Here is a 14,732-nt window from a genome sequence, read left to right on the forward strand (position 1 = left end):
ATAATGCTATTGCTGGGGAAAGGCCATAAGAAATGCGTATTTTCAGAACATGACTGGCAGATAAATGTTTTCGTCTACCTGCTCCTGAATCACAATTTTGTATTACATAATGCGGGTGTTATTCCATAATGAAGTGAAAATGTATTACATTTTGACATTTTATTATATTTTAACGTTTTGACGTTTGATTACATTTTGACGTTTTATTACTTTTTGCCATTTTATTACATTTTGATGTTTTATTATATAATGCGTTAAAGCATATTGCGTTGTTATTACATATTGGGTTGGTATTACATAATGTGTTCATGCTGCTTTTAAAAAAAATTAATTGTTAAATTCTTACACTGCACTATAACTTTTATTAACTGTTATTTTATTTGAGCTGTTTTTGGATTATCTTTTTCATATTTTACATAGAAGGGATTATTATTGACAGCTGAGAGTTTATGTTAACATGTTAAACAGTTTCTCATGGTATTTGGAGTAGTGTTTGTAAACACATTCAAACATGACTAACTGCATTAACAAAAACTACAGAACATATTTTTGCCTTGCCACAAGTCACTAAAGTCTAACTGCTCTAACATAATTGTCTTGTAAAATATTTTAGTGCACATTATGACTCACTGATTGTGCACTGAAGTGTTATGATAGGAAAGTGTGCTTTTTGGCAATCTGAGTTCTGTTAAAAAAACATTTGGCATGTTTATATTCATATCACCTCCTACACAAAAGCAGTTTTGTCTTATGCCTATTAGTCGTCAGCTTATAAAGAGGATGTGAGTTGCTGACTGGAATGGCCAACTCCAACTGCTGTTAGTGTCTTTATTATTTATTTTTTTTAACAATAGATTAACTAACAATCGTCTTTTCTTATTATTCTCTTTTCTGTGTTCACAAAATGCCAAAAGTAAGTTTCCGACACGTTCACTTTGGTTAATAAGAACAAAATTAGTATTGAAAGAACCAATTCTTTGATGTATGCATTACGCTGCTGCCTGGAGCAGCTATATTGATAAAAGGAAACACATTTGTCTGCGACTCTTATCTGAACTAACTGCAAAATCAGCATTATACAGCCAGGGAAAGCAACTCGTGCTACTGTCACACTCATCCTTCTAGCGATTAGCATTCACAAGTAGCCTACACAGCAAGCAGGCACAAGTCAGATAAATAATATAAATGTTAATTTAGATGTTATTCCTCTCTGCTTGTAAAATTAATTTCAAACACATGCAAACACTGATCTGATCTACCATGAGATTATTCAGAGTAGCTTTTAATAAGCTTCTCTCCACATGTGAGAGACTTTTGCATTCTAATTCATTCACTTTAGTAAGAGTTGATATTGTCTCTGTGTGTGACCATGGTGAGTATTTATGTTGGGTTTAAGATGAATAATACAGCCAAGCAGAAAATCATGTAAAATTAAAGTTAACAGAACTCCATAAAAATGAAAACCTGGGAAATGTTATGTCCTTGGTATTCTTCAGACGTCACGTAGAGCAAACCAAGCTCTCCCACTTTTAATACATATTCTAGTTGTCAACATTACATGATTACAGTTCTTTATTGAAAGCTCGAGCTTTACATATTCTCAATGAATGAATCAATAAGTCATCATGCCAGTTAACCAACTAAATAAGTGGATTTATTTTCAGTCATTATTCCAGGTGAAGGAGATCTTGTGACAAAACAGGTGCTGTCATAAACTGGTATTTTAAAAAGCATTTTATTTTTCTGTGTATTTATCTGTAACTGTTATAATCAATAGTTTTATATTTACAACACAGATGCAGGAGGAATCTGTTTTCAGGGGAAAAGCTCTAAAAAACACCCTGTACACCTGCTCAGCAAGTTAGCAACTAGCTGGTGAACATAGTGGAGCATTTAGCAGCTTACGAGCCAGTTACGTTGGAGTTGGGAGAGAGCAAAACTACACATTTTTGGATTTGTCAGGTGGTACAGGTGCAAAATGATGCTAATGTTTCAACATATCAACTGAAAAGATGATAATTTGTCATTATTGTGTTTTCAGCTTTTTTCTGCTGACCCGAAATGTGCATAAAAAAATCAATTAATGCAGGATTAATATTTACAAATATTTTCATATATCTAACTACTGTTTTAATTAGGGGTAGTTGCTGTGCACTTAGGGCCTTTATAAATATTGACTTTCAATGATTAGTAAAGAGTCATTCTTAAACTTAACAGCAGGCCGAAAAGTAGTGTTTTACTGCATTCTCTGGTTAAAAGTTTAAAGTCTGCTGCACGTCTGACCACACCCAGCAACACCAATGGTTGCAGTGGAAGATGTCTGCTCTGTTGCACTGTGGGAGTGTACTGACCACACTCTGGAGGACAGTTCTCTAGCATTGGGGCAAGTTAAACCATTGGAAATCAGCAAAACAAGATTTTTAAAGGCTGTTAATTTACTCTTTAAATATATTTCTGTCAATTCTTTGAACTTTCACCCCACTGATGCTTTTTCTACAGATGTGGTACTTTTTCTGTTTCCAAATTATTTTTTCATCACAAGCGGATGAGCTAAAAGTCATATGGAAATTAGATGTCCTTTTATAGAATGTTTACCACCCTTTAAGTAATTTATTGTGCCATTTATCATATCATCACATTTTATTGATTATATGCTATTACTACTGCATATGTTGTTTGTGGAGCCTTTTTCCTTTGTTAGCCCGATGTAATTTATTATTTGGCTACTTATGTGTTTCGTTTTGTGAATGTTTTCCTCTGTGGTATGTATTTTTGTTTTATGTATGCATTTACATTAATTACTGAGTGTGTTATCATTTTAGGTGCTCCTGTGATTTTCCCACTTTTGTGATTGATTGATTGTTTGTGATTGATTGTGTGAAGTCTGTAGCTAAAGATACTGCTTTATTGTACAGTATTGTTTATGTTATACCCGACACTACTTCTTTATTAAAGTTGGTGCTGACTGTATGCAGGAGTCCACAACCACAGGTTATGCACACTTTCTAGAAATTGCTGCAATTTGACAAATTCACATTTATGTAACATCTGGAGGCAAGTAATAAAGATGGGTATGTACCAATTTACAGTACGTGAAATAAAGGTGTCATGTATAGTGTAAAATCCATGTTTGTAAAAGGCATTTAGGTGGGCTAAAAATGTAATGTGGGCTTTGATGGTCATGCACTTAAAGATTTCCAGTGAAAATCCATGCAGAAAGCATAACAGGCAGGCCTAAACAATCTGTGCAGTTGCGAACTCACCGATCAATGCTGATGGCACACAGATTGAGGATGCTGGCTGTACACATCATCACATCCAGAGTGACAAAGATGTCACAGTGGATTTTGCTAAAGCGCCACTCTCCCACTACCTAGAAGAGAAAAACAACAAATGTCAGTTTACACAGCAACAGTCAACAGAACAAAGCCGCTGCACCTAGTCAGAAATTATGTGTGTTTACTTCTGCAACAAAAAGCGACCTTGACAATCAAGCCTCCTACATTTATTACATTGCATATTATTTCCACACTGGTAACAGAAAGAGAGAGAGAGCATAGAGAGCAGAACTGAGTAGGAGAAAATTATAAATTAGGGTAAATTAATGAAGTGATATATATATATATATATATATATATATATATATATATATATATATATATATATATATATATATATATAGGCCTATATTAGTAATCCAAATGGTCTGTTATATTCATGTTTTCAAAGTAATGTTACACCTGACATAGTATAAATTGACATATTATCTAATTCAATGGTTCCGTGACTTCATGACATTTTTTCACTGATCACAGTAGGAATTAAACACTATATAGCAAGACTATAGGCATGTATCCTGTTCTGCAGCCCCATGTGGCTTCCAATCCAAGACATGATCAAAACCTATTTGTATTCATACCTCGGTTGCTCTCTGTTACATGGTCAAACCCCAAGATGAAACATCAACATCATCAGTGATGCCCTGACAGGTCTGAGCCATCCGATGCCGCCCACCTCACCTGACATTACATACCTACCTGCTTCCTTCATCAGCTCTGAAAAGGGTGAGTGAGATGAATGTGTTGTTGGGGGGCAACTCCTACCTCTCCATGACAGATTAACCTTTGTCCTAGGTCATGTCTTCAAAAAAGTAAATGGCTGTATGTTGTTGCTGGTGTCTACAACAGTAGCAGTGATTGCAGAATGATCTGACAGCCTAATGAGCACCCTTCTCTCTGTCACAACCTCTCCTCTCTTCTCCTCTTGCCCAAATTTAAGAGCCTCATAAGAGCTGAAAACCATTGGCTGAAACACAGATCTATTTCAACCGGATTTGTATCAATGTGGGGAAACATATTCAGTGGATATTAAACTGCTTGTCCCAGGCAATAAAATCAAAACAAATATATGCTAAAAGAGTATAATTATTATGAAACGTTGACTGTGGGATATAGGCATTCTCAATTTTTTTCTTGCTATTTCACCCCCCAAACACACTTCTCAAACTTAATTTATAACTTCACACTGTGCATATGTGCATAGCAAATCATACTTCGGAATGTATCAGCATTCTGATTTAAAATGCAAAGGTAAGGTGTTGGGAAATTGAAAATGCAGTAATGGAGGCTGGGGAACGGAGAAAGTTGTTAGAAAGTGCAATTGAGACGTCACTTAAAATCAAGGTGAAATGAAACTGACTTTTTCATCTAAAACTTGGCTGTCTTAATAGCATTCATAATAATAATAATAATAATAATAATAAACAACAAACTTTATAGATATATGTTCATTCATAGCAGAAATGCTGAGGTGCATGCATACAAACTACTAGAGAAGAAGACAACTCAAACAGCTGTTAAAAAGCACATAGCATACATTATTTGAACATATTACATGTCTAATGAAAAAATTAATCTATGTATCACAATGTTGGATGGACATCTTTACTGACAAGAAGGAATAATGATATCATGGTATTTATCTACAAACCTCAGATACACACTAATCTTTTTAACTCTTGAAATTCATTTAATTAATTCTCTTTTGCAGCCTGATTGTTGGTTGTCTGGCTTTTTATATGTGTTGTTCTTGTATGCAGGTTTTGTCGTTGTTTGAGTATGTTTCTTCTCAGGTCTTTCTTTATCTCAATGAGACTACCTTAATACTTAAAATTATGTTATGAGCATAATACATTTACAAATAATATGTTGAATACAATGATTATTAATGGCATTCCTCATGTTTCTCAATTACGTAATTTTCTAGTCTTGAAAGTTAGTTCTGAGGCCGGTCCAAAAGGTGAAATTCAACTATATAAAAAAATAAATAAACAGTGTATTTTAATTCACCTTGATTTTAAACAAGCTCTAAACCTCAAGCCATGCATAAAGTTCTCTCCATATGCTCACTAAATCAGTCACAATTTACAGAAAGTGAAAACTGTGGTAATAATGCTAATTCAGCATTTAATAATAAAGGGCAAGTTGAATGCCCTGCACGTACTCTGTGACTAAGCTCTCACTAAAGTTCATGCTGATACATTATTAACACAAGAAACTTCACAGTCATGGTCGGCGACACTAGACTTAAGAAAATAAAAAGTCTGCACATAGATAAAGAAGATAAAGAAGAAAAAGGAGTGTGTATGTGGTGGGATTAGAGGTAGTTATGTGTAATAAAGAAGAGATAAACAAAACCAAAATATTGTTACCAAACACTGAACAAATACTGACGAATGTTTGTTGTTATTCTCTGAAGATGCACATGATTTTAAGTTGTGTCTCTGATTGAAGGAGCATTTCCTGAAGAACGTAAAATGAATAAATAAAAACCTCCAAGATAGAGCTGTTGTGATCGTCTAACAACATATTTAAGGTCACTTTCCCTTTCACAATTCAAATCTAGAGGATGAGATTAAACTGGCTTCTCAGAAAATGTTTAGGATTATTTTTAATCTAAAAGTCTAGTTCTGTTTCCTCTGTCCAGTTTATAACTACCGTTAGTTTTGCTGCTTAAATATCCGACGATATCAGCTGCAGTGACATTTCTGTGCGCATGGAAACGTTTACAAGCAGCATCTCTAAATCGTTATCAGAAACACTCATCAGGCTAAATCAATACAACAGCCTATAGGCTACATCATTTAAAATGCAACGGAGCCTGCAGGGACTGCCGAGGGCCAGTTAAACGTCCATGCGGGTTTCTAAATCGGAGAAAATAATTAATTCATGTGGGTGGAAGGTGTGTGTGTGTGTACTAAATATAACAAATAATGACCCCCGACCCCCGTACATTCTTATCACATTTTGCCACGTTGTGAATTGAACTCAAAGTAATTAGAAGTGGCCATGAACACGGTTCTCCTCCTCTGACAGAAATCATAAATTGCAGCGTATAACAAAACAATGGACAGCGGATGCAGGGAATTGGTATAAGGGCTGTAAAACAAACAATGAAGGCATACATATGGAGTCTTGTCTATGTAAGAAACTGCACTGAACAGTTTTCCATGTTATCTTCACACAATCAATAAACATTGCAGCCCCCCCCCCATGAAATTATAATCATGTCAGTCTCTGATCTAGATTTGAAATCCTTCAGCTCACATACATAATTTGGTGACACAATTTGTAATTTAAATGTGTCTACATTTACCCATCAAATAAATAAGTCAATACAAATACCAACAACTCCATACTGTAGATTCACCCTGATTAATCCTATGTGCAACCGACCTCACAAGTATCCAGTTTAAATAAATAAATAATAATAATAAGGATTTTGCAACAGAACAGGTTAGAAAAAAAGTTTAATGACAAATTATGTCAAAGGATGAATTCTAAAATTGCACATGCTGCTCTTAAAGGGGCACTCCACAGATTACACCACACTGACAGTTTACTCGTCATTAGGAGTTCTACTAAGCCTGTGAAAACAGATGTACAATGTCATCTGTGACTCTGGTGGAAGGTCTCTAAAGCTCTCTAAACCCTGACGATGTCATAGTGATGTCATCTCAGTTTGGGTCTGGAGGAGACTAAAAATTTACAACAGAAAGCCTGTGTTACAAACTGGGGGCATATACCTTGAAGAAAGTGAGCATTTACTAGGGAGGGAGGATCAAATGAAATGTTGTTGATTTGCGTTATGGGAAATGTAGGATTGTGACGCTTGACTCATACGAGGGACTACATTACAAAATATCTCAGAATCTGTAACTTTGATTTTGATTCCTTTTTGAAATCTGACTCTTGTGAGTCCCCTACCTTTATGGAATTGCAATACTAAAATCACTGGAGTACCCCTTTAATCCACAATGTTTGATGCTTGCTCATGTCTTCATTTTGCAGAAAGTGACAATAGGGGGTTTCTCCAAAGATAAACACAAAAAAGCAGGGGAAGCCAGCAGAAACTAGAGCGCAGCTAATGACTCAATCAGTGCCCTTGTAACCAAATGCTTTGTTTGCATGTCTCCAGCAATACAAAGGAAGCCCAACTGTCTAATTTATGTCCAAAAACATGCTGTTACTTATATTCAATGAAAGTTTCAGAGCAGTTGCAGTGCTTACCACACTCCAAATGTGTTGTCCACCTGTGCAAATCAAACACTTTACACCACTGGATAACTTTTCTGCCATTATATTAAAATCAATATTTTATTGAGAAAGTGACGTGATAACACTTCCAACTTTTCCATAATACTTTGATGTGGGCTCCTGCCGTGTGGACCCAGCTGCCCACGAGAGAGCAAGTGAACAATTCTAATAAAAACAAACAGTATGCAGGTTGTGTTATGGATGGAGGTTATGGATAAACAAGCTTTAGTCTGATAGTTGGTGCCAATGATGATGACAAACAAGTTTGCTTGTTTATTGGTAACAGAAACAGAATAGTAATTTATAACACTCACCATTTATAAAAAATATTCATATCCCTGTAAGGTTACTGTTACAGTGACCCATTGCCAGTCACCACTGTGCTGTTTGTACAAACAAACATACATGGAGACAGGCAAAGACAATGACATCCTATAGATTTATACACTACAATCTGATAATCTTCATGACTCACTGAGAGGTACAGGAGGATTAGAGTCCCTGTAGTCTTAGATTGCATCAGACAGCGTGACCTAAAGCCTGATGGTCAGAAATAACGTCGGGGCCGGGAAGATAGATCAAAAGAAATGAGCAACGACCAGAAGATAGAGAGAGACTTTTCTGAAATATAGCCCACATCCTGTTTGCTATTGATTTAGTAGATTGGAGATCATTTTATGTTGTTCTGTTTTAGGTTGCACTGGTTAGCAGGCATCAATGTGCCATGGCTGCTTTAAAAACACAGGTCTGCATTATCCCACACAGCAGCGAATGCAAAATTTGATATCCAAGAATTAGGAAGAATTATTCATAAACATCCGACCTCTGACTGAATAGACCGGCCTGACATTTTGATGTTGTCACATAGTGTTGCTACATTACAGCCCTTTAACCACTACAGGACTGATATTTACAATGCCGATGCGAATGTATCTTGTTTCACCTTGAGCCTTTGACCTGCTGTTAGCTGCGGCTGGCTTGCTTGGCTCAAACCCTTTTCACCAGTATTTTGCTGGCACCAGGTTTCATATCAAGCCCTGCTGTATGCTTAAGATGCTTTGTTATTTTTTAACCTCTTGATGCCAAACTGAATTCTCTCTTTAAAGCTGATAATTTCCTTTGAAAAAGTGAAGCTTTCAGACCCTACCCTCTGATATGTTGTTGATGGTTTACATATTTGTTGTATTGTACATAATATATACTCAGCAAAAAAAGAAACGTCCTGTCACTTTCAACTGCTTTTATATTTTAAGCAAACTTAACACATACAAATATTTGTATGAACATTAAAAAAATTAACAACTGACAGAAAACAGACATAAACTGAACAATTTCCACAGACGTGACTAACAGAAATGGAATAATGTGTCCCTGAACAAAGGGAGGGTCAAAATCAAAAGTAGCCCTCAGTATCTGGTGTGGCCACCAGCTTCCTTAAGTACTGCAGTACATCTCCTCCTCATGTACTGTACCACACTGGCCAGTTCTTGCGGTTGTTGTTGCCATCCTGTACCTGTCCCGCAGGTGTGATATTCAGATGTACCAATCCTATGCAGGTGTCGTTACACGTGGTCTGCCACTGCGAGGATGATCAGCTGTGCTTCCTATCTCCCTGTAGTGCTGTCTTATGCATCTCACAGTAGGGACATTGCAATGTATTGCCCTGGCCACATCTGCTGTCCTAATGCCTCCTTGCACCATGCCTAAGGCATGTTCACTCAGATAAGCAGGGACCCTGGGCGTCTATCTTTTGGTGTTTTTCAGAGTCAGTAGAAAGGTCTCTTTACTTTCCTAATTTTCTTTTAACTGTGACCTTAATTGCCTACCGCCTGCAAGCTGTTATTGTCTTTTCGATCGTTCAACAGGTGCATGTTCATTAATTGTTCATGGTTCATTGAACAAGCATGGAAAACATAGTTTAAACCCTTTACAATGAAGATCTCTAAAGTTATTTTGATTTATACAAAAGTATCCTTAAAATACAGTGTCCTGAAAAAGGGGCGTTTCTTTTTTTGCTGAGTTTAGTTCTTGAAGGAATTGAATAATATACTGCAAGTCTGCAAATCACTTTCTTTTGTTTTCAATGACACAAGATAAAAAAAGAGGTATACTGTAGGTCTACAGATAGAGAGAGCTGCAGGACATATCAGGTTATTTATTTGTCTTCCAGTATGTACAAAGAGTATACATTTGTGAAAATGTTTTGTGGGTGTGTGTGTGTGTGTGTATCTCTGCTGTCCTACCTCTAAGTAGACGACCCATGGCATAACCAGTGTGGCCACCAGAAGGTCAGCAACAGCCAGGCTGACGATCAGGTAGTTGGTGGTGGTCTGCAGGGCCTTCTCTCTGGACACAGCTATGCACACCAGCACGTTGCCGAAGACGATGACAAAGATGAGCAGAGTAAGCAGCATGGCATAGTAGTTGTAAGGGTGCTTGTGCTCTTGATCTGTTTCGTTGAAGCTCCATGTTCCATTATCATTGAAACTGTCATTGTAGGCGTACTGGGTAAAGACATCCATTAGCTGTGAGTGACGAAGGCCAAGAACGGGCCCTACAAAACATGCAGACACACAGAGAGAAAACAGCATTTGTATGTAGTTGTATTCCTGTGAATGTAAATGTGTGTGTAGTAACAGTTTTATGAAGAAAACAAAAACTGTGACTTTTGGAATAATCTGTATTCCTGCAGTAATTGCTATGCATAAGCAATTTGTCTTTTATAGTAATCTTTTAAACCCTGTGCACTGAGTAATGGGTGCATCTTTATTTTAAATTATAGGGGAGATTCCAAATGTGTATAAAATTATGTTGAAGGCATTTACCACATTTCCATCTAATACAACTATAGCTAATAAAACCCTGGAATGAACTTAAAGGGAATAATCAAGACTATAAGAAGTTAATTTAGGGAACTGGCAGAAATTTAAATGCATCCTGTAGCTGCGGGCGTGTGGCCTTGTACATAAAACTACTCAAAAGCCTGAAGTCTGCATTCACCAAAACATATTGTGATATTAAAGGTATGCATTTCCCCCAGTGCAGAACATTCTTTCTTTTACAAATACTAAAACAATTGTAACACAACATAAAAAGGTACCCTGTGGGGCAGGGACGTGCACAGATATTTTGGAAGGCACGGGCTCAAGTGAAGGGCAAATAATTATGAAATAATTATTTATTAACAAAACGTCACAACTCTGACTTCCTAAACAATTTATTTTAATTCCCTCACACTCACGCAATTGTTCAATACTCAACAGATTTCTACAGATATAATCAGTTCACAGAAAGACCATAGTCTTCTTTAGTATTCACTGGGTTTATCACAATAGCAGGCAACATTTTCAAATGGCAATAAATCATTTTAATTATTTTTGTGTTATTAATAAATAACACTTCAAAATCAACGCAAATATTCACACTAAACGGAAAGGGCTGTTGCTATTTTGTTAATTTTTCATGTAGTGGTCAATTTTTTCTGCGCAGGAAAGTCACCGGACGACAATCTTCTGAACATAGCCATACTGAGAAATACAGAGAGAGTTTTGTGGAGCTGAAAGTCCTAATTAGATTTGTATCAACTCATTTGGCAATGGCTTGAATATAGCGGACGTTTATTAATATCAACAAGTTACGCAATAAAGCTTTAAACCGTTCAAGTTTTTACACAACGTGAAACTTAACAAGTCAAGTTGTATTAACACAGAGCGGTAAGTTGATGCAGTAGACAAATCAATATCTTTTACTAAAAATCATTAGTTAACATAAATAATTTTTTTCTTGAGTCACGTTGTCTAAAATAAGCATGTTAAGTTAAACATGCAGAGAAGCATTACACATATCAAACATTAGGCCACTTATCACTACTAAAGTCATCATTTTTTTATATAAATATTGATTATTTTTCTTTATGACAGTATGATTTTAAGAATAATGTATTCAATACATTTGTTCCAAAAAAACAGAAAGGAAACCAATCAGCATAAAACTGATATTTTCCAATGTACTATGTTGAGTAGAAAGTTTCACTCATGGGAACAGATATACTGATTTCTAATCTGTCTCCAAAACTTTGAATGCTTTCTCACTGCCCAGAGCCCATCAGTCCCCACCCGGGTCTCGGTCATGGTGCAACAATAAATGTAGATAAACATGAGCCCTACATCAACCATACAAAACTAAAACCCAGATAACATAAATGCACACCCAAAACATTAACAGAACATTATTAAAGCAGCCATATTATGTTCATTTTCAGGTTCATAATTGTATTTTAAGGTTGTACCAGAATAGGTTTACATGGTTTAATTTTCAAAAAACACCATATTTGTGTTGTACTGCACCGCTCTCTCTCACTGCTGCAGCTCCTCTTTTCACCTGGTCTCTGTTTTAGCTACAGAGTGAGACCTCTTTTCTTCTTCTGTACTATCTTTGATTGCACTTGCACATGTGCAGTAGCTCAGATGTAGATCATGTCAGCTAGCTAGCTCCATAGACAGTAAAAGAAAGGCTGTTTCTACAACTTCGGTCAGTTACAAGGCAGGATTAGCTGGGAGACTTCTAAATGAGGGCACACATGTAAGTAGTTCTTTTGTAGATTATGGTGAACTTGTGTGTGTTGTAGCAGTGCTTTGCTATTGAGAACGAGGTAGCATGCTAGCGTTAGCATTAGCGTTAGCATGCTAACGCTACGAGCTAATGGTTGCGGTTAGCCTGCTCGTTTCGGCTTGTGACGTAGAAAGCCGTGCCGATTTTGAACAGCTCACCCAGAGACTGAAGGCAGGACACATTCAGAAACCCTAGGACCACCATCTAAACAGCATGGATGGATTTTTTTCAAAGTTTGTATGTGTGTGGAAGCACCAGAGACACAACATAACACCCCAAATCCCAGAAAAAGTGTTTTTTTTTCATAATATGGGCACTTTAAAACACACTTTAACTAGGACAGAAACCTTTCAGAACATATACTGTATATTCTTTTCCATAAGCCTTTGCACTGCTTCAGGCGGAACAGTTCAAACAACCCCTGAGTGCATTTGATTACTGAAGGAACTGACTACTGGACTGCTAGATATTAAGTTAAGTACATACTTTATTTGGGTTTTTGCTGCTTCTTGTACTTTTCTACTTTCTACTGCTGCTGTGTGTTCTTTGCTGGATTGGTTGTGTTGTTAGGCATAATTTAGAGGATTTTCTTAAAGTGAAATTAGTTAGTGTGAAGTGTGAATTTGGGGAGTGGAGGTTAACGACTCTCAGGTGCTTTTGACTGATTAGCCAGGGTGTGGCCTCCCCACCTGTAGCCAACACCAATCACCTCCTTGTATTTAATGTTGGCAATTGCGTGAAGCGGCAGCCTCATCGGACGAAGACTCGGAGGACAAAGACAAAGGAGTCTACGCGGGAGTCTTCGTGAGAGGCTAAGTGGGCTTAACCTTATCTTTATCTTATCTTTATCTCACTTAACTGCTCGGTGTCTTCATCTGGAAATGTGCTGCTTCTCCATTCCTGTCTGTGTTTCCTCTCGGAGATACTACAAACCACGCATTAGCTCGCAACATTTCCGCAACCCCACCTCTCTTACCTATCCCACCCGTTCCACACACATTCAACACCTTGTTGCAGGTGGCCTGTGGAACTGCCAGTCTGCCACTCGCAAGACTGAGTTCATCTCTGGCTTTGCCAGCCTGAAATCCTTGACTTCCTTGCCCTCACTGAGACCTGGATTACACCGACCAACACATCCACCCCTGCTCCTGCTGCCCTTTCTTCTGCCTACTCTTTCACCCACACACCAAGACCCACTGGTAGAGGTGGGGGGACAGGCCTACTCATTAATCCCAAGTGGAGATTTTCTCTCTACCCATTGCCACAGTTCACTCCACAATCTTTTGAACTTCATGCTGTCACCATAACCCATCCGGTACAACTAGTCATCATTGTTATCTACGGCCCACCAGGTCCTCTGGGAGAGTTTTTGGAGGAGCTGGATGTCCTTCTTTCAAACATCCCTGAAACTGGCCCTCCGCTGGTACTTCTGGGCAACTTCAACATCCAGACAGAGAAGTCAGCTGCCTTTTCTCACCTTCTCTCTTCTTTTGCCCTCTCACTCTCTCCTTCACCACCCACTCACAAAGCTGGCAACCACTTAGATCTCATATTCACCAGAAACTGTTCTACAGCCAACCTCACTGTTACTCCACTCCATACCTCAGACCATTTCTTCATCTCTTACTCTCTCCCGCTCTCCCAAGCTCACAACCATATCTCAAGAGACACCATACCTGTCCGCCGTAATATTCGTTCACTCTCTCCTTCTTCTCTGGCGGCATGTACTTTATCAACCCTCCCTCCATCCGACTCTTTCTTACTCATGTCTCCCAACGATGCCACAGACAGTCTCTTCTCTACTCTATCCTCCTCTCTCGACTCTCTCTGCCCTCTCACTTCACGACAGGCTCGCAAATCCTCCCCAGCTCCGTGGTTATCTGACTCAGTACGTGCTGAAAGATCAACTATACGGGCAGCGGAAAGGAAATGGCAGAAATCTAAACACCCAGATGATCTGCTTACCTATCAGTCTCTTCTTTCCTCCTTCACTGCCTCTATTTCTGCAGCCAAAAGCTCTTTATCAAACCAAAATTGAATCCTCTTTCTCGAACCCCAAAAAACTTTTTTCCATCTTCTCTAACCTCCTAGATTCCCCCAGTCCACCTCCTCCCTCCTCCCTCCTACCAACCCACTTTGTCAACTACTTTGTAAAAAAGATAGATGACATACGCTCTTCATTCTCAACCACACCTCCTGAAATCACCTTACCATCCATCACTTCCAGTACTCTTTCCTCTTTCACCCCTTTATCTCCAAACCAAATTCTTACTTTGATTACCTCTGCCCGCCCAACCACCTGCCCCCTGGATCCTATCCCTTCTCACCTTCTCCAGTCCATTGCTCCTGACCTCCTTCCTTTCTTCACCCATCTCATTAACATCTCCTTGTCAAGTGGCTGTTTCCTCGATGCTCTTAAAGAGGCAAGAGTGACCCCACTGCTCAAAAAACCAACACTCGACTCCTCTGATGTAAATAACTATAGACCCGTCTCCCTTCTTCCATTCCTATCTAAAACTCTTGAGC

General features: G+C 38.1%; 1 protein-coding gene across 1 annotated transcript in view; it reads right to left on the reverse strand.

The window, feature by feature from the left end:
- The window catches only part of drd2a (dopamine receptor D2a), a 49,968-nt gene that overhangs the window by 6,502 nt on the left and 28,734 nt on the right, over nt 1-14,732 (reverse strand). The window contains exons 2-3 of the mRNA XM_031297026.2: nt 9,839-10,149; nt 3,264-3,373 (exon numbers count right to left, since the gene is read on the reverse strand). Of these exons, the coding sequence (XP_031152886.1) occupies nt 3,264-3,373; nt 9,839-10,117 (389 nt within the window). The 5' untranslated portion in view covers nt 10,118-10,149. The remainder of the gene's footprint in view (nt 1-3,263; nt 3,374-9,838; nt 10,150-14,732) is intronic.

The sequence above is a fragment of the Sander lucioperca genome, chromosome 5, assembly GCF_008315115.2.
Source record: "Sander lucioperca isolate FBNREF2018 chromosome 5, SLUC_FBN_1.2, whole genome shotgun sequence".
NCBI classification, from domain to species: domain Eukaryota; kingdom Metazoa; phylum Chordata; class Actinopteri; order Perciformes; family Percidae; genus Sander; species Sander lucioperca.